Source organism: Platalea leucorodia (genome assembly GCF_965183815.1).
Source record: "Platalea leucorodia genome assembly, chromosome: Z".
Classification (NCBI taxonomy): Eukaryota; Metazoa; Chordata; class Aves; order Pelecaniformes; family Threskiornithidae; genus Platalea; species Platalea leucorodia.
In genome coordinates this window covers 17917096-17943070 of record NC_138858.1, presented here as the reverse complement: position 1 = coordinate 17943070, position 25975 = coordinate 17917096, and the positions used below count along the sequence as shown (strand labels likewise).

At 36.0% G+C, this 25975-nt stretch overlaps 1 protein-coding gene across 1 annotated transcript in view; it reads left to right on the top strand.

Annotated features, from left to right (window-relative positions):
* The window catches only part of HCN1 (hyperpolarization activated cyclic nucleotide gated potassium channel 1), a gene marked incomplete at both ends in the record, with an annotated part of 202843 nt that overhangs the window by 7474 nt on the left and 169394 nt on the right, over positions 1 to 25975 (top strand). The window contains one exon of the mRNA XM_082335588.1: positions 15911 to 16334. Within this exon, the coding sequence (XP_082191714.1) occupies positions 15911 to 16334 (424 nt within the window). The remainder of the gene's footprint in view (positions 1 to 15910; positions 16335 to 25975) is intronic.

The following is a 25975-nucleotide window of genomic DNA, read 5'->3' as shown; positions in this document are numbered from 1 at the left end:
TTCTGATTGTTCAGCCTCGGGTAGCAGAAATAGAGACGTATGAAATCGGATGTCTCTTAAAAAGTATGAATCTTTACCTCTGCATCTCTGCCTCCCTATCTAAGTTTGGTGACATTGTAATATTTAATTAAACTTTGACAGCTTTTTTTGAGAGGCTCGGTTTGAAGGTACTAGAAGGCAAAATACTATTTTTAGAGAGGAAGGCAGAACATGAAAATTAGTAGATAAATTCATTTGGTTTTAAATAAGAGGTACCCATTCTCACCTCTGCTTTCACTCAACAGCATGCCTGAGAGCTGTCTTCTGTGTCAACATACAATTTTTGAGAGAGAGGAAACTTTTAACCTACTTTGCAATGTTTAATTTTTAACCTGACAGTACAGTTCTTGTTAATTGCTTGAAAGTCCTTTAGCTGTCTATTCCCTGATTCTTTCCCAGAGGCATGATTTAATTTTAAAATTTGTAGTGTATTCAGCTCTAATTATTGGAGGTCTCGTTCTAGACAGATAGGAAGGTATGCTAATGACCAAAAACTGTATCAGCTGGAGTCAAAGTCAGTACTACCTCAAGGACACTGTCATTTAGCTTCCATAAAATCTCTGCTAATATCTTTTAAGCTGATGATAGCCAGATTCAGGCAAGCTGCATGATATTTTGCAATAATCTTATTGCCTTCATTTGCAGTGCAGCTGGAATAAGTCTGGAGCGAACTTGTGTTCAGAAAATGTTTATTTGATTACAAAAGAAATGCAGTCTGTTTCTATTAAATATTTTAAAAAACCCAAAACAACCCCCAGACCCTTTTTTATTTATTCCAGTGAAGTTCCCACAACTGGAGTTGCATCATGTAGCTAAGACTAGGATTTTGTTCTTATTTTATTAACTTCTATGTTGTTTTTGTGGATATCTTATCTAATGAAGTACATGGTTTAACAAATAATTTGATACACTATTGGAATTTAGCGTGCTGCTGATATTGATAAATATTCTATCTCTAAAAATGTCATATTTATTAAAAATTCTTATTCAGGTATTTTGTTTTCAACTGAAAAAACATGGGTTGCTTTATGCTCACAGTCAAAGCTAGGTTGTTTTGTTTTGTTTTGGTTTTGTTTTTTAAATGATGTAATTTTAAATAGCCAAAATACATAAAAATTGTTTTGACTGCAGGTTTTTTTTTAAGGCACTATTACTCTTTTTCATCCAATTCTCAGTCTGAAATCCACTGAAGCTTACACTTGCACTAACGCTCCAGTGTGTAAAGAGCCCCACAGAAGTAAAATGTGCCCTCACAATATCAAATCTTCTAATACTATACGTAGCACACTCTGGTTGCCTCCATTTTTTTTCTCTCCTGTCAGCAGACTGAAGTATGGATGTATTGCTCTTTCCTTGGCTGGTTCTGTTGTATGCTACAATAACTTATCAGATCCTCTAAGAAGCACCTCTCTTTGTGGCATGGCTGCAGCAATAAGCAGTGTGGTTCTGGTATGATCTGACATTAAGCAAATCTGTAGATTGCAGTAAATTTAGGGTAATTTACTATAGGATCCTAGTGATAAATGATTATTCTAACTTGCTCTAGGTCAAAGCTATGGAAAACATACAGAACTTTTATAAGATACATAGAATGAGATCTATCCAACTCTACCCAGGAGATGGAATAAATGTATGGCTGCAAAACCATGGGGATGCAATCAAGTTTTCACAGGACTACTGAGAGGTTTTCCGTCAGGCTCTTGAGTGACTTTGGTCTATCTTTTCATTCCAGGAGCACTTATGATTGCTGTCTGGTAGAGAAATTACTATGAAACCAGTAGTAGGTAATACTACCCCGTAAAACATGTTATTACTGCCTGACAGTACACACTTGCAAGCTTCTGGGTTCTCCAAACACATCCTGAGCTACAGGTTCCTTGGCATGGCTGCATATGGGCTTGTTTGCACTTGATTTCTTAGTGAAGATAACAGCCAAGCTTGTCTGTCATTCTGGTTCACCTTGTCTTTAGTGCCAGACAAGCTCAGTAGTAACACAAAGATTTTCTTTTCAAACTGAGGATTAGTCTGTTAGACACAAACTTGGAAACAAAACATAAGTAGTAAAATAAATCAAGCATATACCTCAAGCTTCAGTTAATAATTGTGTACCTTTCTCGTTAACCCACCTTACCAAGTATACTGCAGAGATGTCCTGTTTTTCAGAGCTGTGTGTCCAGTGTTCATGGAAACTGTTATCTAGGTGACTCCTTGAATACTGAATCCTGCTTTTTATGTCTTTTATTTATAGCATTTCTTATGGTCTAATTTTCAGGTAGTGAAATCCTGCTATAGGTAACTCGTAGTTCTCATTTGAAAGTTAGCAAGAGCATGGTGATGTAGTCTGTGACAGATATTTTTTTTTTTTAAACAACTTCTCTTTTCCCTCATTCTGTTTTTCCTTCTCCCTCCTACATTTCTTCCTGAAGATATAATGAATTCCTTTATATAAATGGAAACGATGCATTGATTTTTTTTTTTTTTTTAATTTGTTAGCTCTGCTATGTAGTTTTCCCTTCTTACTGAGTCTGTTAGCTGGGAGATACTGAGCTGTTTGTTCAAACTAGCAGTGAGAAGTTAGCCTAGGTATTCTTCATAGTGTCTTGGAGTTTGTAAATAAATACCTTGTAATAATTAAAAAAAAAAAAATTGTATGCACATTTTCTATTTCCCATGACTTGGGCAGGTTGGCATCTTTCTCTTGAGAATTACAACCTGATGCAATTGAACATGCTGTTACCATAGACCTAGTAACAAGATACTTTGCCGAAATTGTCCCCTCAGCCTGTTTATTGCCAGCTTGGGAATTCTAGTGTTGCATACATCTATCACATTAAAGATATAATTATAAGAAACACACTTCTGTAATGCAAAGGGAGTGTGGTATCAAGAGTAAGCACTGCCAGATGGTAGGCAATCTAACAGAGCATTTAAAAAGGGTCAAAATTGAAAATGTCTGAAATCCAGTGGCTTATTAAGCAATAGACGTTGCATGTGTGGGACAAGTGAGAGATAAGTAACCTAATTTAGGTGCCCACATGACCAAAGTTGACTTTTAATTGCATGCATTCTGTCAGTAAATAGCTGAAATACATGTTTTTAGTAACTCAAAGGTGTTTTTTGAAATTTGGAACAGAATATTAAATGCAGTGATATACTGCTGGGTGTTGAAAAGTTGAGTAGGATTTGTACCTGTTCTTACTGTGTAATTATTGAAGTAGTGAATTTATTATGATGGCTGATCTCTCTGAAATGGAAGAAGAAATCTAAAAACAATTTCAAGGTTTTTGATGTTGAAAAGCATTAAATCCAGGACCTAATAATTGTATTATTTCATATGCATATTACTTTGCTAGATGTGAACGAAATACGACACAAATGATGACTGAATCCAATTAAATGTCTTTGGTTTTAGTTTGCTATTTAAAGGTATTTGCTATGAGTTTAGAATTTCTTGCTTCCCTTTAAACTGTCCTCTGTTCTTGCATCCTAAAGGTAGATTATCCTGTAGTCTGCCTGTATGCTGTGCTCTGTCGTTCACATGCAGGCTAATTTTCTTTTGTGGAGAGACAATTCTCGTTAAGACAGGTCTGAGGAATACTCCTTCAGTATTATACAACCTGTCAGTGTTATTCAGCAGTTTCCACCCCCCCTCCCTCCCCACCCCATTCCCCAGGACTGTATGAACATTGCTTGATGTGCCCATGTTTGTTTCTACCATAGCTAAGCCGCAGCCAACTTTTATGTTCTCCACAGGCTAGACCAAATTTATCTTTCTATGAAAGGGATGGGAGAGCTGCAGTGAACTTCCACTCCCACACTTGTTCCTCACAGTGCAACAGAGTTCAGACTTGCTTCAGGGAAGGAGAGGTAGCTTTATAGCCCAGGAACGCAGGTACCATGAATCTGCGTGAAATGGTAGCAGACGTTCCTGCTGGGGCTACTGATTTGTAATTCCATGAAGTGTTACTGAATAGCAGCTTATCTTAACATTGAATGTACATACTGATTTTATGCCACTGGTAAAATGAGCAAACGGAATATGATATTTAACGTGGTTTCATGTTTCCAGTACAAACATTTCCATTTCTGCAACGGCTTTGAAAAAGTCGGTTTCACCCAGTGCTCTGCACAGAGTGTGCAAATCTATAGGATGTTAGATGAAGATACGAGATGGAAGTCAGGAGCCTGTCTATCTTTGGATTTCAGAATGAGCTAGAGACCTAGATACTTGTGAGCATCTGGCCTCTGCCTGAACATCTTTCAGAATTCTAGCCATAAGGAGCCATAAATGGTAAAACTGATGTTTAAAAAATGTCACCCATGGGAGCTCTGCATTTGCAGAACTAGTATATCAGAATAATTTGCATATGCTTCATGTTCCATTTCTGTCATATTATATATTTTGATTTGCAGTTTACAGATCAATATATTTTCTAAGATTATGATGAAAATTTCTGTTAATCATTTTTCGCCCTCAATTCCTTGCTGTTCTCCACCAATGAATTAATAACATCTATTTGGCTGTTCTAATTATTACACATCTTTAGCTTAAACATGTTTGAATAGTTCATAACTCACTGTCCTCCAAAAATGAAACATAAATATTTGGTGAAATTAAATTTTGTCTTTCTGGGGAATATTGGCTTGTGGCTAAGACCTCTTCTGAGATCTCCAAAGTAAAATTTCATTTGCTGAAAGCCAGAAACCTATTTATTATATTTAGACAACTTCGAGTGAATATGGATGGAAGATAAAGATGGACATCTGGTGTTTTATTCACCATGGTAAAGGGAAGCTCTTTTTATTTTGCTGTATCAAAGCAACCGTCATCTGTCTGTATGGGAGTAAATAGCTTCCTTGATACTTTTGCTGTTGTTTATAGTTCAGGTCATAGGTCCCTGACCAAAGTTTCTAAGTGCTTATTTTAGAGCCACTTATCAGTGGCTACGATTATAGGCAACTTTACTTGCAGGCAAACACTTTCCCCTGTCACCCTTAACCTGTACTGTGTGGCTGATCTCAAGAGCAGCATGGGAGCTGTGCCATTGTTAAAGAATATGGACTACTTTGTTTGAACGCCTGAAGATCGGAGAAAGAGAATCTTTGTACCAAGAGACTTCAAAGTCAACTGTGAAAAACAAAGCACCCTACCAAAATATAAAGCAGAGAAGTAGATTATTAAATAATTCCCTTTTATATTTTTTCTGATAAATATTTATAGGTGAAGCATATAACAGAGCCTGTGGTTAAGTTTGAATAAATTTTCAGATCTTAGTATCTTTATCAATCTTTTATTTTTCAGGCTGAAAACTGACATGTTTTTCTGAAGCTTAAAGTGACTTTCTCTCTCCTTTTTTTTTTTTTTTTTTAAATAAAGGCAATTGTGGAGGAAAAAACCTTTATCTAATATATATATTTTATATAACAATTTTCCTTCGCATGGTTCTGTCTCAATGAAGATAGAATAGAATTTTAAATTAATCTCTATATTGGTAGCAAATATCTTCCAGTGGCTCAACAACCATGCCATATGGCTAAATTAAAACAATAATTAACAAATGTATTTCAAGCCTGTAATCTGCCATAATTCAATAAATAATTTCAACACATAGTCTTTAATTTTAATACATATTGTTTTTAGAAATGAATCTCAACCATCTCTTTCAGTGTTGTGCATACCTGTGACAAAATGTAATGGAACCTTGTTTTTTAATTACAACCAAGCAATGGATATGACCTGTAGTACTGCTGCTGACAAAGGTGTACTGGAAGGAGAAAGGGCCTCATTGCATGTAAAGGCAATCTCTTGGAGTGCTTGATATTGCAGCTTGTCTCCTGTTTTGCAGATCAAAAAAAAAAAATTAAAAAATAAGTATACATAGGTTGTTCTGTTGGGTTTTTTTGGAAGGCATTTGATTGTTTGCTTCCTTAAGAATAATCAAAGCCATTTCAATGAAAAAAAACTTCTTTGTTTCCTTATATTAAATTGCAAAAGGGCTATTCAGCAATCGCAATCCATTACACTGACCAATATTCATAAATGTCAGAGGTGGATTTTACACTCCCAGGAACATGGTTTGTATTCCAAACCTCCACCCTTCACTGACCTGCTTGCAACGGCTATATGTGAGATTTTGCTCAGGCCTGCTTCTGTGGAGCTTGCTGGAGCATTAGAGGGTAAATAGAATGAAAAGATGATGAGAGGAGCAGAGGTAAAACTAACAAGATCACAGTTACTTAGGCCAATAACTGGAACATCTTTGAACATCATGTATTCTCTTTCTTGTTTGTTTTTCTGGATTTTCCTTTCTGTTTTAAACAAGTAAATATCAGGTCTATCCAATTACTGCGTTGTCTAGCTGCACAATTAGCAGATTTGTTTTGGCAATGCAGGCAGAGCACTACGCTGTATAAAGGATGATAAGACTGGAGTGTGCAGTGTATAAATTGGGAAATTTTAAAGAAATGTTAAAATTACATTGCATCTGCTTAAATACTGAGGAAGGCAAATGGCCAGTAGAGACATCTGAATACAAGCTGAATAATGGAAAAAAATGGAGATCTCTGAGTATAGTTGGTGTAAAGAGGAGAAACCTGCAAGAGCTGCATTTTATTTCTGGTAGGGAAAGGTGTTTTAGTGTGTGAAGTATGAATTTTTGTTTTGAAAGATAATGGTAAAACTGAATATTGAACTTCCTAGCTGAGCATTCTCCTTCCTATCCGCTCATTAGTGTAGAGCTCCTATGGTATGTTACCCTGTAAAATGGGAATCATAATAAATACACATGGGGAAAGGTATAAGCAGGCTTGTGGAAGATTACTTCTTTCATTTCTTAAAATATTTTGTCTTGTGTGCATTGTATTTTCAATTAATTGATATTTTAGATAGATAAATTAATATGATGCATTCGGTTAATAAAATTAATAAAATAACAATTCAATAATCACACTAACACAATTTTCAGTGTGTATTTTTGAGCGTGTACATGGATGTCTCCTGTATCCGCTCAGGAATCACAACCGTTGAGCCCAGATGTTGGGAGCGCAGGGTAATTTCCGTCCTCTGCTGAAGAGAATTTAAACCTGTACATTTACTTTGCATAGCACTTCTGGCATGGATACTTTCAATAACAATATCACCTCTCGGAGTTGTTCTGCTTTGGCAGAGCAAAAAAGTGAGACCATCTCCGGTCTAGTGGTTGCCTTCCCTGGGAAGAAGGTTTTGGTTCCTGCTCTTGTTTATATTTTTTTAGGGAAAGAGAACAGGTCAGCAGTGTACCTCACTTCAGGAGACACAGTATGGCTTGCGGGTAATGAGTTTCCCTGAGAGGTGGAAGATCCTGGGCTCAGCTCCCCACAGATAGATGGGGAAAGTCAAATGGATTTTCCTAGGTGTTGGTGAGAGCTCTAGCTGTTGAGTGGTTTTGCAAAAGGGGGATGTGTGTGACATGACCATAGCTACTTATCATGTGGCTCTGTTGTGAATTTGATCTTTCTTTTTCCTTTGCTTTTCTAAAAAGTCTGAAATATATTTTAATCCTTTTTCACTGAAGTATAAGTAAAAATGGAGAAAATTATAATTTTTATTTGATTTGAACCCCAGTTCCTCTGTTTTTCATGTTATTTTCACAACAAACATGTTATTAATATATTTTTAAAATACGTAAATATTTTAATTGCATTTAATTACCTTTTGAAGCAAATGATTTACTATAATGTGATATTCATGGATTACAATAAAACAACTTACTGATTCTTAAAACAGTACTTCCACTTATTTTAAAGGGTTGGAATCTCAGTACTTATTTTTATATTCAAAGAAACATAGGCTTTGGAGCCAAAGATCAGCCATGAATAGTTGTAAAAGGGAATAATAACTTAACTTGATATATTTATGCTATCTCGATTACTTGTTCTTGCATTAGAATCTTGTACATCTGTGTAGATACATAAGAGGTGTATAAATATTCAGTCATGTATATTTGTTTTCACTCGTGACGTAGGAGTACAAAGTCTGCATGTATAATCCATCAATTTGTTTCGTACCTATCTATAGTCCTTTTACAATTTTTCACATCTCTGATTTTTTCCCTTCATGAATTTGAAGACTACCTCTTTTTTTTTTTAGTTTAAACATAGTGCCCAGTCTTGCCTTCAATGAACTTTTTCAAGAAATGATACACCAAATTCTAGTAAATGAAAATTTGTGTTTGAAGCTGCTTGTCCAAACGTACTGTATCTTTGTACAGTCATATGCACAAAGTTAGTTTTACCTATGATTATCAGAATGAATTTGTTAGTAGTAGCATATACGTCAAATACCAGAAATCTTGGTGTCTGACGTGAACCAAGTTGATGGTCCTAGTCTTGTTTTTTTTGTCAGAGGTGTTCACCTCAAAAAACTAATTGTCCCAACTCATTTAGTGGTCACAGGCCAGTCTCCTCACCAAACCCCATGACTGAGGTCTATCAATAGCTACTGAGCAATGTCTTCCCCATCACCCACTTCTCTGAAGGTAAGTAGAGAAGATGGACTTTTCTCCATCAACAGAAACTTTAAATATTATACTGATAATTGAGAGATTGAATTGGTTAAAAAGAAATCTATTAAAGAAGAACATTAGGTGATATTGTCTGGCTTTCTTGGTTTTGCAAGGGGGTGTGGGTTAAGTTACCTTCCTTTTCACATGACACTTCGTTGAGAAGAATTACAGAAGGCTTCTCCCAATTTAAGCCTCTGAATTTTTACTTAGTATGGAGGCATCCTAAATGTCATGTTTCTAAATGGCACTCTTAAAATTACTGTCACTACAAAATTCTTAATTAATGCAAGTGTTCCAACATGAGATATGAGATTATTTTGCAGCTGAAATATTTTTAGATCTGTCTCTTTCAAACGTTTTCTCATGCCTGTAAAATGGTCATTTCTAATTTGAGAATGTGAATGCGTATTTTACAGTGATCCGCTACAGAAATTTGCTGACACTTAAAGAATCACTATGTGGCAATTTGCAATTGGTTTAAGGGCTGGTAATATGAAACTGAAACAAATCACTTGGAGTCCCTACACAAAATGTTGCCTGATTCTCAGAGGCTATGGTCTAACAGTTTGAACAGGGAGGGTGAATTTGAGGAAGATACGTTACTCGTACTGTGACGCTTGTTGATACAGAAGCAATCTTGATGGTCTGAAATATATCTGTTTTGATCAGCATACAGGTCATCATAGACAGATTCAGCTTATTCCAGGAGAAAACTCATTTGTGAGTCCTGACTCTTCATCAGTGCTTTTTCCTAACTGGTAGCTTTCTGGACAGGAACACTATCCTGCTTTTTAACCAAGGAATGGGTCTGAAGAAAGGAGGAACTGTGTAAAGATAGGGGAGTGCAAAAGCAGTATTAGAGCTCCACTGACAGTAGTGCACTGTTCTTGCCCAAGGTTAAGTGGAAGTCAGGCTTTAATTCTTTCTGCTGTAGTTTAATAAGTTTCTCTGGAGGAAAAGCAACTGCAAATATCAGATGTATTCAAGCACTTGTGGTAGAGGATTGTTGGCTAAAACCAAAGAGACTCATTATTAAATAATATTGCCATATTATATAAATTTCTGTTTGTCCTCTCCTTCCTCCTCTCCCATATGCAATGAGGGCAACATGACTTCTTACTTTTATTTCTGAGAAATCTGAGACTTAATTGTTAATGCATGTAAAATACTATAAAAACTTGAGACAGAAGCTATTGCATGCGTACCAAGAATTAAAAATATTTTGATGAAATGTCCACTGCTTAAATATTAGTTGAATTTACTGAAAATATACATATATATATATTAGTGTAATGTTAATTAGTTAATTTTATAGTCACTTTCCATGGGCAGTACTGTGATTTTCTTTTCTAGTAATCAAGCCTTTGAAGCACTCAAGCTTTAACCCTAACCAAATGCTGTAACGAAAGCCTTTTGAAAGTAGTAAATTGCTGTTCATTGGCTTCACTGGGCTCTGATCAGTTCCCCCGAGAGCTGCATTCATCTAATCATCTGCCTTGTGCATAGAATCACAACTGAGTGACAAACTGCAAATCTCCACTGCTAAGTGTGTTTGGTTATCAGATAAAACTCATGAAATCTGTTTGGAATTGTGGAAGTTTGTAATTTTTAGGTATGTTCTATGGCTATATAAAAATGACGACTCAGTATGGCTGAATTTTATTAATCTCTCTTTGAATTGCTTTTCTGCTACCAGGTAGTAAGTTGCATCAATATTTAAAAAAAAAAAACAAAACAGCAAGGCACATAAATTGGATCGCTAAGTATGTATGGCTAACCTCGAAGTGAAGGACTTCAGTGTTAGTCTGAAATCAAATTAAGGTTTCTAGTGGTCTGAAAACTTCTTTATTATTTTATTTTTTTAAATCACTTTTAGCCTGAATCAGAATGAAACCATTAAGCTGGAAGATTCGCAGGTCCAGCCCTGCTCATAATTTGGCCAAGGAAACTGAGTTTTCAGAACATCAGCCTCTGCTTCCTCCCAGACTGACCAGTCTCAGGCAGGTAGAGAAATCCATTCTACTGCTTCAGGAGGTTACCTAGCTAAGTCAGTGAAAGTTCATTAAGCGTTGTATGTTTTAAATCAAAAAAGAATAGCAAATACTGATGAAATTTTCACCTGAGAAAGTGTCACAGGCTTTTACTTGATAATATTTCTGCCCTTCAACCTCAGCACCTGAAGTGCAGGAGATGCTGTTAGCACTTTACTGTAGTATGTGCTTTGCATTCAAAAGCGGTGAGCCACGGAAGGGACTCTGTTTCAGCCTTGCAAGATTCCTCGCTTGTGTTTACTTAACATAAGCTAAAAGCTGTCAGAGTGGAAATAGAGGAGAATAAAGAATATAAATCAACAATTTCAGGAGAATAGTTTATCTTTTCAATAAAAAACCCCAAACTCAACATTTTGTCTTCCTAAAGCTTTGCAAAATTAATTACATTCAGATGAGGAAAGTTTTATCCATACAGAAGGACAACAGAACTGCAGAAGTAACCTGTTTCCTAGCAGAAAACTGGCCAATGTAAAGAAGTGACGCTTCACTAGTCATTTTAATGCATTTGTATTAATGTGATTGCACAGATGGGTTACATTAAATTCTAAGTTTGGAGATTTTAAAATAAAATATTGGCGCTGAGCCAAAATCATGGAAGCACTCCACAACAGATTGCAACATTTAAACAGAATTTGTTCCATGGAGGATGTTGAATGCAATATTTCTTGTTAAAATAGAAGGACTTTCATATTCCATTTGTATGCCTTTTTCCCAGAAGCAGCATGTTTTCCTCTAGGTGTGTGTATGTGTAAGAGAGAGAAATATGGGCAGAATGAAAATGGATAGCTGGGCAGAAGGGGATATCCTCACTTTCAGGTTGTGAAAAAAATGGTGATGATTTTTCAGAAAGTTTTCAAGCACAGACACCTGTGCAATCATGAAAAGAGTTTGGGTCCCCTGAAGAAAACCCTCCTTTCCTCACCCTCCTGTCCTTTCCAACACATCCCAGTAATTATCTGCAAACTGCAGATGTTTTCAGGCATATCTAGTTTTGCTCTCTCTTACTAAAAGAATGATATAGTTGCACAGCAAGAGAAGGATGGCATGTTCTAGGAGAATCAAATTCTGACATGGATAATACCAAGTTTAGTGCTTGTTACAGTATGTTGTAATAAAGTTTTAAATTACTGTTATTTCTACTAAGATTGTTTTGTTCTATATAGGACATTGATTTCTCTGTTAGGTGAACTGATGATCCATGAAAGCAAAAGAAATAAAGCTGTGTTTGAAGGTGAGATAAAAAAAAAGTCAGTGTTCATTTCACTAAGCATCTGCTAGTCAATAAATTATTTAAATAAAGAAGACGGAAGTTTTCCGTGGAAAGCTTGTGAAAATTTTTTACAGTTCTTGATTCTCTGAATGTGTAGGGTAAATTCATGTCTGAGATGCATCAGATTTGATAGATATTTTATAAGCAATTTGAATGGATATCTTTTTCAAAGACCTTCCACTTTATAATGTGGCTGATGAGTATTTGTGACTGAATTTCATGAAGTTTTACTGATATGTTTTGCTCTTTTTTATTAAATAATCAGATTTCTATGATCTTTCTGGAAACTTGGAAAGCTTGATCTTAAGCAAAGCCCTGACTGCTTTGTAGCATCAAGTCACAACACCCAATGCCTTAGAGATGCTGTTCACTCTGCTGTGTGGTTTGTGAGACCACTGACAACTTCTGCTGGGTCAATCTGGCTGTGCCATAAGGATAATCATATATCAAACTACACTGATTCAAGGACATTGAGACTGCTGTGTCAATGGGCAACAATCAGGAAATAATACAGAAAGCAAATCTGAATGACTTTTTACACAGTTGTATATACAGCAAATTATGCCGCAAATCAACTAACGTAGAGCTGAAATTTCCTTCTTTAAGACTCAGTTTGCTTTGGGTTGGATATATATAAATGGAAAATAAAATGCCTGTTAGACTTCATAGTGCCTTACATTATTAAGCTTAGTACAAACATTGATTAATAATACTAAATAGTTCTTTATTGGTGCTTGGGTAGGCACTCATTTTGAACAGACTGTTCATCCTATCCAGAATAGCCTGGGGCAATAAATAAACCACCAAAGCTTCAGCACCATGTTCCACAGCTGTAAAAAACAGCGTGTTATTGTTGTAAGTTTTGAAAGTATAGTAGAAAAATTATGAGTGAATCACTGAAAGAGGGCTATGAATCCAACTAGTTTTATTTGAGAATACCGAAGTAATAATTAGCGTGATTTTTTAAATTTCTGCATAAAATAATTCTTTAGAATTTAGAAAAAATATGCCTTAAAACTGTTTTTTTATACTTTTTTAATACTTGAAGACTTTTTTCACCTACAGATATTAAACCTCTGAGTCATTTAGAAGCATTTAAAAAGTTTCAGGAATAATTCAGTGCAGTGCAGTGCTGACCTCTGTACCTTCAGTTAATGGCAACTAGTAGTAGCTCTACTGAGTTAGCTTCAGAGGAGCAGTAAGCTCTATAGCTGTTTGCTGTGGGCTAAGGTCAGTTCTTGGTTCTCGTTATAAGCTCTGAAAAATCTCATTACCCCCAGGCTCTTTTTTTTTTTTTTCTCATTCTCAAAAATTTTGTGGCATACGCCTATGCCTTCCTTGTTTTTTGTCAACATTTTATAATACCTTATATAAATCCGGAACTCTGAGACTGTAAGTTTTAACTTATAACCATCCTCACTGGGGAGGGGGGAGAAGTAGCAAATATAAATAAATAATGCTAAAAATAGTTTGAAAGGGCTACCTCTGTGTCTCAATAGCAGCTCCCTGCACTGTCTCATGAAGCTTTTCAGCTCGCTCTTGGTTGCATGAATAGTAGGATGTTCTGAACCGGTAGGCAAGGAACGCATTGTATTACTTTCTCTGCACAGGTCACAGAAGGGCAATACAGGGAGTGGCATCTAGTTTTTCTCACCTGAAAGAAAAATATCGTATAACATGGCCAACAGAATGCATTTGGAAACATTTTCCTAACCAAAAATGTCTGATTCATTTCTAAATGAAAAATAAATCATAATATGAGTTTTTCTTACTAACTTGTCAGTTTATACTATGTAGTGGGCTAAAATCAAAATACAAAACTGGTACAATCTCATAGTCCTTAGCATTCAGTCTTATTTTATTACTGAAGTCCTAACACTACCACTTTTGCTGACATTCAACATCAGGAACACCAGTGTATTTTGCTTAATCACAGTACATAACAATATTTTAAACCACGGATTACTGTAGGATAAAAACACCTGGTTCAGTATTATATTTTATGTTGGCTGGGTGGTTGGTTGTTGTGCGACTTTGGTTAGCCTTCATTGCATAACTGCTCCCTGTGCTGGTGAAACGTAAAGGTCAATCTGAAATCAAGAAATGCTTTGCTTAGAAGTGAGCCACAGATACAAGTACACCTCTTGTGATTATTTCCTACTTGTTTTCAGCTAAAACTAAGCAAAAATACATACAGCCTGGATAAAACTGAATATTTATAGCACTTAGTATTCACATTAATTGTAAGACTGAAAATGTGTAAGACATAAATCACGTTGTGGTACACAGGGAATTACTTGTAAAGTCTATTTCATGCAATTTCTGACTACCAGTTAAAGGTACTTTACCACCTACTCTCTCAAATGATAGTCAAGCCTAATCTCTGTAGCTTTATCTTGGAATAAAGAATTTTAGAACTGGGAATTCTCATGCCACTCTCAATCCTATGCTACTTTTCCTTTAGTGTGTTTTACAGTTAAAGTTAATTATTTATATTCTCAGATCAGCAATTTGTAAACTCAGAAGTGTTTTCATGGATAAATGTGAAACAAAGGGAATTTATAAACCTGGATCATATGGCAAATACAAGAAGCAATCTCTGAAATCTAATGTAATCATATGCTCTGTGCAAGTCTAGCAAAAACTAAACTCATGGTTCTGAAATGTTTTGTGGCCAGTCAAGCTATTATTATTGTTGATTGCCATGAATCTTTAGCAAGATGAGGGTGTTTGTTGCATGCCAGGAGGCTGGTGCTGATATGATGGAAGTGGCCTGGAAGTCAGTGCTGGAGTGGTGTGCTAGTGGCGTGTCCATCACATGTCCACCGCACGGTGCCCCACTGTGATGGAGGGCTGGAGCAGGGAGATAGTTGTGGAGCCTTTGCTGCCTCTAGTTTCCTAGAAAGTCTAATGAGTCCATGGGGAACTGTTGTTGACTGGTTTCTGCGCCTCTCCAAACCAAGTTTAGTTGAATAGATCATGTTCTCAATCAGAACAAGAGGTCATGGGTTGGGTTCAGGCTTTCTCAAGTTCAGTTTCAGTTCTTTTATTGAACAAGAATAACTTCCTTTGACAATGTAACATTTAGAAGTTATCATAATTTTATTAAAATCTGTTGGGTATATACTACCTCTGGAAATCTTCCATCGGGATAGATGTATATTCTAGGTAGCAGGTGGGTTTACTCACCGTTTCTATAATAGATACTAAAGTTATGAGTCTGGCTTTCTACCGTCTGTATCAAGCACTAGTAGCAGCATTCTAACAGTGTTAGAGGAGAACCTTTAGATACTTCTGGGGCAAAATGGTGAAATGCGGTACCCATTTTGTACTATGCAAGTTGCAGCTATTATTTTCCAGACTTCTTAGCCAGCTCTGAAAGAAGATAGACTATGAGGTTGTAAAAATGCATGAAAGTTCAATTCAGGCTGTAAAAGTGGATGAAGGTTTTGATGTTATGTAACTTTTGTTTCTATTTTTTGCTTCAGTGCTTTTTTCTCTTCCTGTAATTTTATTCCAGCACTGTAATGGTATGAGTACATTTGCAAAGTAGTACTTACATTTAATATGTTAGCTGTTAGATATTTGGGTTTACATTTGGAGAGAAGCCTTTAAAAAATATTGCATTGCTAAAACACTCCTGATTGGCACCAGACATCAGTTTTAGTTCTCTTAACCCACTAATAGGTTTTGACAGGAGTCTGGATAAGTCTGCCGAGTACCACACATGGACACCTTTCAGATATGCCATGGAGTGATAAGCCATAGTACTGTCTTTATCCTAGATGCATATTCTTGAGAAGGACGGCACATAATGAAATGTATCAATTACTTTGTCTTCTCTATTGACTGTGAATATATTCAATGAGTTAAAACAATGAGAGTTTTCTTAGCATTAACAAAATGTTTAAGCATCTTGAGGTGAAGTTGGTGGCATGATACAGACCATTTTTATAAGCATATTTTACCACAGCACATCAACCATTCTGTTTCTTCCTTTTTTTTAGGTTTTACTGGGACTTAATCATGCTCATAATGATGGTTGGAAACCTTGTCATTATACCAGTTGGAATCACATTCTTCACAGAACAAACAACAACACCATGGATTATTTTCAATGTGGCATCAGACACTGTTTTTCTATTGGACTTGATCATGAATTTTAGAACTGGGACTGTAAATGAAGACAGCTCTGAAATAATACTGGACCCTAAAATCATTAAGATGAATTACTTAAAAAGCTGGTTTGTAGTTGACTTCATCTCATCAATACCAGTGGATTATATCTTTCTCATTGTAGAAAAAGGAATGGATTCGGAGGTTTACAAGACAGCAAGAGCACTTCGTATTGTGAGATTTACAAAAATCCTCAGCCTGTTACGTTTATTACGCCTTTCAAGACTGATTAGATACATACACCAGTGGGAAGAGGTAAGATTTATATGGTTATAACATCATTCTCTACAAAAAAACTAGACAGGCTCTCCAAAGAGCTACATAAGAACCAGAATGGAATAAAGAGTTTTTACTCACCAATTAGTGTAGTTACATACAGATGCTAGTAGAAAAGCCTTTTTGGGAAAAAAAAAGCACAGAGTAGCCATCTTCTCTCTGCTAACAACAGAGACCAAAAATATGTCTGGAACCATCAGCACAATAAGCATGGATGGGCTTCTATTGAGAATATTAGAAATTTTAGCAACCACCTAAGTCTGCATTTGAGTTTGGTGACTAGCTCTTAAACTTATGAAGTTAATACTCTTGTAATCACAGAGAACTTAAAATACATGTTCATATTTTTCTATTTCAGGAGAAATTGAAGCCATTTATAATTGAGTGGATTTCCTAGAATGCTCATTGTTTGAAGGCTGTATGTAGGCAGAATATATCAAAAACTGACCTTCTTTATAAAAAATGGGTAGTTCAAATTTTGAGTCATTGCTTTCTAAACTGTCAACTCCATTATTTCCAGATGTGACCTTATGCTGCCTGCCAATTTGGCATGGTGACATTTCCAGGAAATTATGGCATTCCCTAATTTGGCATGCTCATGGCGAGGAAGTGTTTAGTGCTTTGGCACATACCACCATGATTCAGTCATTTCATTTCTTGCTTGTCCCCATTTCTGTAGTTCTAAATATCATAATATATTTTAAAAAAGAAGTGCTAAAAACATGGGAGGAATAACTACTGTTTTCTAAACTTTTCTTGCAGCAAGTGTAATAAGAATTATTTTGTAAAGCATTTTCGTGGAAGCACTGTTAAAGTAGATTTGCATAAATTTATTTACCTACTTTGATAAAGATTTATTTAATTAAATGAACATTGAAGGATGATTTGGTACCATTTCTGGTGCTTTGTATGCTCGTTATGACCAGTTTTATATTCACTTTCTGGTTTAACAGAAACATAAATGCGAAGCCATCTCACAATTAAAATCAGATTATATGTAAAAATGGCATGATGCTGGATGATACTAAGTATCAAAAGTCTAATAAATTTATAGTTACTTCTCAAAAAGCTCCTGAAATAGGTCATTATATTTTATTACTGTATTTTGTAAATTCTACTTCTTTTTGCCTCCCTGTCATGCAGTGTAACTATGTTTTTGACACAGAAATAGAGCACTGCAGTTTTGTACTCAATTTAACTAAGGCAAATGATTAAGCATATTTTTCAGTTCTACCATAAAGCTGTGCTTTTGTCTCTTCTGTGCTTTACAGAAAGACAACCTTCTGAAATGCGTTCAATGACATTATTTTCTGGCAGCTTGAGTTAATAGCTTGCTGCTCTAAAGCCCCACTAAGCAGAGAAATTAATACCTTTTTTTTTAGCCCTTCCATCTGTTGTCAAAGATAAATCAGGTATTCTAAATCAAAAATAGTTGAATCGGCCACTATGTGGGACCAGAAGTGACCAGAGGATGTGGTCCAAATGAGCAATAGCTGTTGTTTGGTCCATTTAATCTTTAGCTAATGGCTGCTTGATTGCAAATTCACCTTTGATTTCACTAGTAGAACTTGTGAAATATTTCTTTTATGACACTTTATTTGACAAGTATTGAAAAATAAGTGGATTCCATCTTTTTGTGTTTGATAACACATTATAGTGCTCCCTGAATGTTCTCAGGAAGGTGAAAGAGAGTCTGATGTTTTTTTTCTGGTTTTTTTTTTTTGAGACTGCAATAAAGCAGCAAAAAGCTCATTGGCTGCTTTTAAAAAAGATTTCTGATGACTGTGAGAACATGCAGGAACAGTGATAAATATGTAGACCGAATCAGGTTCTGATAAATCCCAAAATGAAATGCGTGCAAGAAAAAAAGAGGTTTTTTTTTTTTTGTTTAGCATTTTACAGATATCGGAAATGAAGGTGGTCATGGATTTTCATATTTGGCTTTTGTTATCACAGTAGTTGATTATTACTTTGGATGTAGCTTGTGAAACTGTTCTGCATGGTGATCCATTACCACTTTGGAGAAATTGTGTGTTATAGCATTGTTATGTTTTAAAACAAAAATCTGGGTAGGGATGAACTTTGCTGAATTAGAAGACAATAGCTGGATGATCCCACAGGGGGTAGTCAGTGAGATCTTTGCTGCTGATCTTAATCTTTTCTGTATTGTGTATGTTTGCACATGCACAACAGAGAGCAACTGTTAACTAATTTTTATGACACAGAACTGGAGGCTGTTTGTGTGTGGTTAAAAGGATTTAATAGTTTTTGCATATGGGCTGACATGTTGGTTTTAAATGTGGTGCAGATAAATCTGAAATATTATGTATTTGGATCCAGAATAATGAGCATTATGTCAAAAATATTGAGAGGACAGCCAGCAAATTCATTCTTCTTAACCTGCCAAGAGGATACTTGATGGAAAACTGACTGATGAGCAAAGCAGGTTGTACAGTAAGGCTGTTATCCCATTGAGGTATATACATTCTCCAACAAAAAAAGCAGGTTGAAATTGTTTGAGCTTTTCTGGTTTTGGTATCACATACCTGTACTTTAGTTGGCCAGTATCCTGAACTTTGAGTAAGCAAAAATTTAAAAGATTTTTATATGATACTAGTGAAACACAGTTCCTTTTCTTTATTTATTTCCACATCATTTAAATCAATTAAATCAACATCAAGATGCTAACAGCTACATAGAATAATATTGAGGTAAATAATGTATGCATTGCAGAAGCTTTCTCCTTAACTGTTAGGAGGGAACAGAGCTATAGCCTGTGGTGCAATATATATGAAATCTGACTGATATATTCATATCAGTCTGATGTTAATAGCTTATCCAAATGAATGACTCAGTAGAAATGGGAAGAAACACTTTAAAAAAGGGACAGGAGATACGTTGGCAGGAATTAATTTACTGGATTTGCAAATTCACACTGTCCTAAAACTGCTTTTTAGCTACAATATCTAATATTCCAGTCCTTTACAGCTTAGATGTTGACAAATAGATCGTATACTTACTTAAACAAAATTATATACTATAACATGTAAGAAAAAAATTGTTATTTTAAATTGGTGATTGCAGAAATTATACTTTTGCAGTAATTTCTGACAGGTTTCTGTGTTGTTGGTTTTTCTTTTTGTTTGTTTTGGTGTTGTTGTTGTTGTTGTTGTTTGTTGTTTTGTTTTTTGGTTTTTTTTTTAGCATAAGTTCCTAAAAATACTGGACCTAATTCTTATTTACTTTAACTTATTTTATGAGACTGCCTAAGCTGCTGATCCCTGAACATTTTACATAGGTTTGCATGGAACTAGTAAGTTATTCTTAGTTAAAAATGATCATAGATAACTGAACAATTCAAAATAAAAGATAGGAACAATTAGGAATAAATACATTGTTACATGTCAAACGATATGCCACATTTGTCTATGATATAAATTTACTGATTCTTTCAAATAACAATGTTTTCCAAAAGCTGCTTAAAAACCAGACTTTAATAGCTTTGCTTAAAGCTGTTCTAATCACAGGACAAGACCTAGTAGATGTATGAGTAAATAGAAGTGGTACTTCTAAAACTGTAGGCTAAGTCTTTCTTGCTCTGAGATGTCTGATTATGTGGAATTAGAACCAATTTTAAAGTGACTGAATGCTTATTGCAAGATATGCAATACAGGTTATGATGTTTTGCAAAAAATCATCTAGTAAAATACGTGATAATTGTAAATTGCAGCCATGTTTTATTTTGACTTGACTTGTACGGAAATCTGGTTTTCAATTTGCCAAACCTTTTCAAGGTTCATGAACCTACATAAGTGTTGGTATCCATTCTAGCTGTTGCTAAAGCTCAGGTGTTTAATGAAACATATTTCTGAGCATATCACACAGACGTGTCTTGTTCTACTTTTTACTGTTTTATTTTTAATAATCACAGTAGTGCTGATCCAGAAAAGCTCATAAATACAAGCTTGCCTGAATGCTAAGGCTTACTAAAGTGCTTAAAATTAAGTAAGAGCTTTGCCAAATCAGGTCCTGCATTAACAATTTCATCTGTTGCTTCCATGCTACCAACCCTAATTATCACAGATTACCACTAGGTGTCCTGTCCTTGTTCTGCTTGTTGCCAACAGTACAAATATACATATTATGTGTATATGATGTTGAGTCATTATTGTTGCCTAAATAAAAGTATTGTAAAAGAACACTTGTCTTATCCAGACAACAGAAGACAACTGTTACTTCAGTAGCCTACTGTTTCTGTGGTAGGTATACAGATTACTTTTTTCCGCTATAGAAAATCAAACCACTTTTTCTTTTCCGTACAGCCCGGTGAGAAGCCAAGTTTTTTTGTCTCTCCTTTTGATCACTGACTGGGGAATTGTGTGGGAAGGGACAGGATGGTGAGTTAGGTGGGTAGTTCGTAGTGTTGGATGAAAACACATAGCTTTACTGATTGGATTATTAATTTTATTTATTTTAACAGGACTGTGTCTACAAGACGTGGAGTTTTCCTGTCAATGATGGTATTATACAGTTTAACTTACTTGTTAAATTAATGGTCCCATGGAAATGGGAGGTGACATAATATTTTTTTTTCTTTCTTTTAATTCAGTTTTAATTCCTGTCCTCCAAGGAGATAGTTTAAAATGTATTTTTAGGCCCTATAAAGTTGTGTCGGTTGGTGAAGTACTGCAAATATGCATACCAGTACAGGTTGAGTGGCATGTTTAAAGTAAATTAGCTTAAAGCAGGACACACTTTTTTATTGCCTATTACAGCTGCATGAATCAAATAAGTTGTCTAGCTCATAGGGAGTGAAGGGAGGAAATTTGTTAAATAACTCTGGGGGAAAGAAGACGTAGGAGAGCCCACATTCTCTTACAGGCACAAAGTCTGTGAATTGTGCAACAAAGCCACCATGTATTTGTGCCTTCTGCCTTCCTACCATTAAGAAGATTGAAGTAGGAGAAAATCCCTATTTCCTGCCAATTTCTGCGGGAAGGAAACAGAAAAGCAAGTTTTGCATTCTTTTGGAAAGTCATGCTTGGAAAGTGCCTCTTATGTGAATTTGTATCCTCCCACATAAAGTCTATGTCTGGAGGCAGGTTGTGTGGATCGATGAGAAATATTAAAACCTGAGCTGTTTGGCACTTTTTTTGTTTGTTTTTTTTTTTTTTCCTAAGAAGTGTTCCCTAGAAGGACTAAGTAAATATGCAAACCAGTTACTCATGTTGTTGTTTACTGTGCAGATGCTTGCGTATGTATGTCTTACACAGCTGACTTCCATTTTGTGCTGGGCTGTATCTCAGACACCTACGAGGTTTGCCTGGGGCTTCCTCCTTGTTCTGCAGTCTCCCCTACCAGATGAAGCTGTTGTCATGTGTGCTTGACATGTGCTGACCAGCTCCACCTCTTGTGTAATCTAGAGGGAAAAATAACCCATGCTGTTTGCTTACAGTTTGAATTACAAAATCTGAGTGGTCCTTGCTCAACATAGGTATGGTAGAAGATAAGCTCTCTAGCTTCATGAGAGCAGAGGGTTGCTCAGCCCCGTTCCCCAGGGGGGTTGCATTCCCTTTGTGCCTGGGAGTTGCACTAGCTGTCAGTTCGTTACTGGATAGGATTCACAGTGCTGGTATTCCTCCCTAATTCAATTGCAATGTTGGCTAATGGATAGTCTGTCTCTATGACAGCAGTTGAGAGTAAGGTATTTTATCTGCAGACTCTGATCCTATAGAGCCAGAACCCTGACTACTAGCCCTTTTCTTTCTCCACTTAAAATCAGAGAGTGTAAAGGCAGTTTCTTTGAGACTGTGGAGGCTGCTGATACTATGTCTTGATAGTGTAGTTCCAGTTTACTAAATATAATTTGCTTATATGGGTAGAACTGAAATGATAGAAAAGATACATAAATAATACCTAAATTCCAAAATAAAGCATTATATAATATGAAAGAACATGTGAATTGAAACATTTTCATAAGAGCAAAAATCAGTCTCTTAACATATAGATATGCAAGCCTCAGTGCTGTTAAATAATTTTTCCTCTCTGTCACTTAACTTACAAGCCTATTGTCTGTGTTTTGCTAAACAGAGCACCTAATACAATCTTTACTAAATTGATAGTATTCCAAATGGGAAACTACAATGGATCTCGTTTCATGTAAACCTTTTTGTTTACATGGAACTATCCATATTTTAACATTAGATGGGTAAATTGTGCTTAATTGTGCCAGTGCTTTTTCATTTATTTCAATAAGAAGTATTTATTTGAGAAAGGTATGTATCATTGCAGCTAAAGCATACATCCATGAAATATCACTGACATAGATGATGCAGCATGCTCTCAAGTTTTTATTTTTCACTCTTTTAAATTCTGCACAACAGTAGGAAAATACACATAACTGATAAGAGACAATTAGAAGGCATTGTAATCCATGGTTTCCTAATAATAGAATACTAACTGCCAAAAAAGAACAGCACATTTGTAGAGCAGGCAATTACTGAAATGCAAGCAAGACATAGAGTATTCTGGTTTTTAATTTCCTACTTTATGGTCTATGCATAATCACTTTCATGGAAAGAACAATCCATCCCTCTACAGAGTAAATAGGAAATGTTATGAGTGTAAAGTCTCTCGCTTCATCTTTTTACCCCCTTTTTAAGACTGTGCAAACTGAGCTGCCTTTCTTGTGTGCCTACACCAAGAGAGTAATTGTTTTCCCTGGGAGATGAACCATAGGGAACGTAGCCCGAGATAAATTTCCCTGAACTCAAATGTTGGAAGATAATGTTTTCTTCTTTATATGAGTTTTGTCTGCTTCTATGGTAATGGGCCTGTTGCTGGGAGTCTTGGCTGTAGACCCAAGAAGGTGGGTTCACCCCTGCAGCAGCATTTCTGGGTGATGCTAGTCAATCAGTTTTGAAAATTATCAGAAATGTGTCATCCTGTCTTTGACACTGAAGAGTAACACAGGTTTTTTAGAGGAATTTTTTACAGTCTAATTTGTTGTTCATTATTTTTTAAACCATTCTGGAGATAATTCCTTGTTTTGCACTTGCTAGGGCTTACACACATTACTCCTGGATGAAGATTTGGAAAAAAGCCTCTTGTTCTTCCATCCTAAGCTTTTAACACAAGAAGAAAGCCTGGTTTGCTTTCACAGGGTAATGGCCTGATGGATATACCCTACATCAGGCAAGGGGGGAGGTCGGGGACGTTTAGTCCTCTTGCAAGACAGAGCTGCTGGCCACTCACCATGTTGTCCCGCTCCCCCCCTGGAGCTGAAGAGTTGTCAGAGAAGGTGATGACAGGCAAAGTGCTGTTGGGCAGCCTGCGGTCTGGAGCATGGTTCAGTGTTCGGACACTGCGATATTGCAGTGAGCGTATGTGTTGCAAGCTGCCTTTCATTCCTGCAGTGATGAGACAGAAGAGGAACTTATGAATTGGATTTTTCATTTTTTTCCGATGTATTTTAACAAGAATGACAATTTCAGTGTTCTTTGCAGGCTAAGCACAATCCATTCAGGTATTTCTGCATTTTCAGCTTTGTATTAATAGTGACCAGTTCAGAATGACTGTTTACATTTCTAAATTACTCAGAAACAGTAATTTAACTAAAAGATATTCTCAGCTTGTCACTAATGCCTTGTAAGATCTTTCCCCTCTGTGTGTGTTTGCATAATACCAATAAAGCTTTGCATGTGAAGAAGCCAGTTGAATAAATACCTTAGATTTGCACATAGATTTTAATTTGTCTTGATAGCTCTTTATGTAGCTGCTAGGGCAAGTCATCTTTAGAGATTGTTAGGGATACATTATGGCCATTTTATGCTATCTTAAGTAGACTTACTTTCAAAATAAATTTTTAGAAGACAAATTTGAAGCTGGGTTGCTAGTCTACATGGTAAAATATGCCCTGTTACCAGTTGAAATGGGAGACTTATAATCCACTGTAATAATGTTTAATACATTATTTATTTATTAAAAAAGGCAACAAGGTGTCCTTACAGGATGTCATTACTAATTGAAAGCTGAGGAACAAGTTATACAGGAAAAATAAATCAGGAAAGTATACAAGTAGGAGCTGGGTATGAACAATTTTAACCCTTTCCTAACATTTGGCTACAAGGGGCATTTCATTTTTAAATTAAGTAATCATGTATTAAAGAGTGGAAAGAATTCATTAGATTTCAAGTTTATACAATTCTATGTTCTACTTTGAGGAGAAAGTTGTCAGTTGCTGTGAACAGCTTTTTAAATAAAAAAAAACAAAGCCCACCACTGTATTGTCTCATGTGGAGAACAGTGTGCTGTTAAATTTTGTGGGAGAGCATTGCCTCAGTTATCTCAGAAAGGTCTGAAAGGTAGAAAAGGGAGATACGTGGAGAACTTGTGCTGGGCTGTGCTGAGTAGACCATCCGTGCACTGTTGCCTTTACTTATTCTCCCAGTCTGTCATGTTCTTTAGCTCATCTGGGCTTTCTATTCAATAAGACCAGGACTGAAATGATGCAGAATTTACCACATGTCAATGGGTTGAGGATCATGTTCTGATTTTAATCAAATTTGACTACCTTCTAATAGAATAAAATAAAATACCTGGGACACTGCTTGTTTCTGTTGTTATGGCTCCCATTGAGGACAATGGCGTTTCATAGTTAATTAGGAACAAAGTTCTGCTTTATAAGGATAAAACGGTCTGAATTAGCCACTTTGGGAGTAAGATGCAATTGTATAAACCTATTTAGAGAGCACCGAGGAACTGAGATGGCTGTGTAGAAATGGCTTTTTCAGCTGCAAGTTATATATAATTAGTTATTTCTAACCTGAATCTCATGGAGTTTATTTCAAATAACCATGACATTATCCCACATGTGTAATGTATGATTTAAATATAGTTGTGACCTGAAAAGAAGGGGAAAATAACCTAATTCAGAGATTGTCAGAGCTGTGCTCGTTGCTTCCAAGCAGAAATGAATGCTGTGATTGAACTGTTAGGCTCTCCTCACCATAGTGCACTGAGAACATGCTCTTTCTCACCCTTTTTCATCTTTCGTAACCCAGACATGGGCTTTGCAATAGCCTTTCCATGTGTCTAGGGTCATAGTGTTTTCCTCTTTGTTACATATTGTTATCTTAAAACAGCTCTTTCCTTCCAGCCTCTCTGCTTTCAGAACCAATAGCAACAAGCTTAACTATACATCTGCTTACCTTGGTACGGTGCCTTGTAGTTGCACTGCCATTCTTTCCAGTAAATGTTGCAACTTGTTATTGATCTGGCAGGAACTGCTGCTATGCAGTGTATTCGGTATCATTTCAGCCTTGGTTTTGTGTGACAAACTGATATGCAACATTGGAGATCCTGCTTTTCATCCAAGTGGGCACTCGTAGATAAGGAGCTGTGAAAGTAGAGCTCTGTATAGGATGTGTATATTGTCCCTGTATATACATGGGAGAAACCATCTGTAAAAAGGTGAAATCGGCTGAATGGCTAATTGTGATATAGAATCATAGAATCATTTAGGTTGGAAAAGACCTTTAAGATCATCAAGTCCAACTGTTAACCTAGCACTGTGAAGTCCACCACTAAACCATGTCCTGAAGCACCACATCTACCCATCT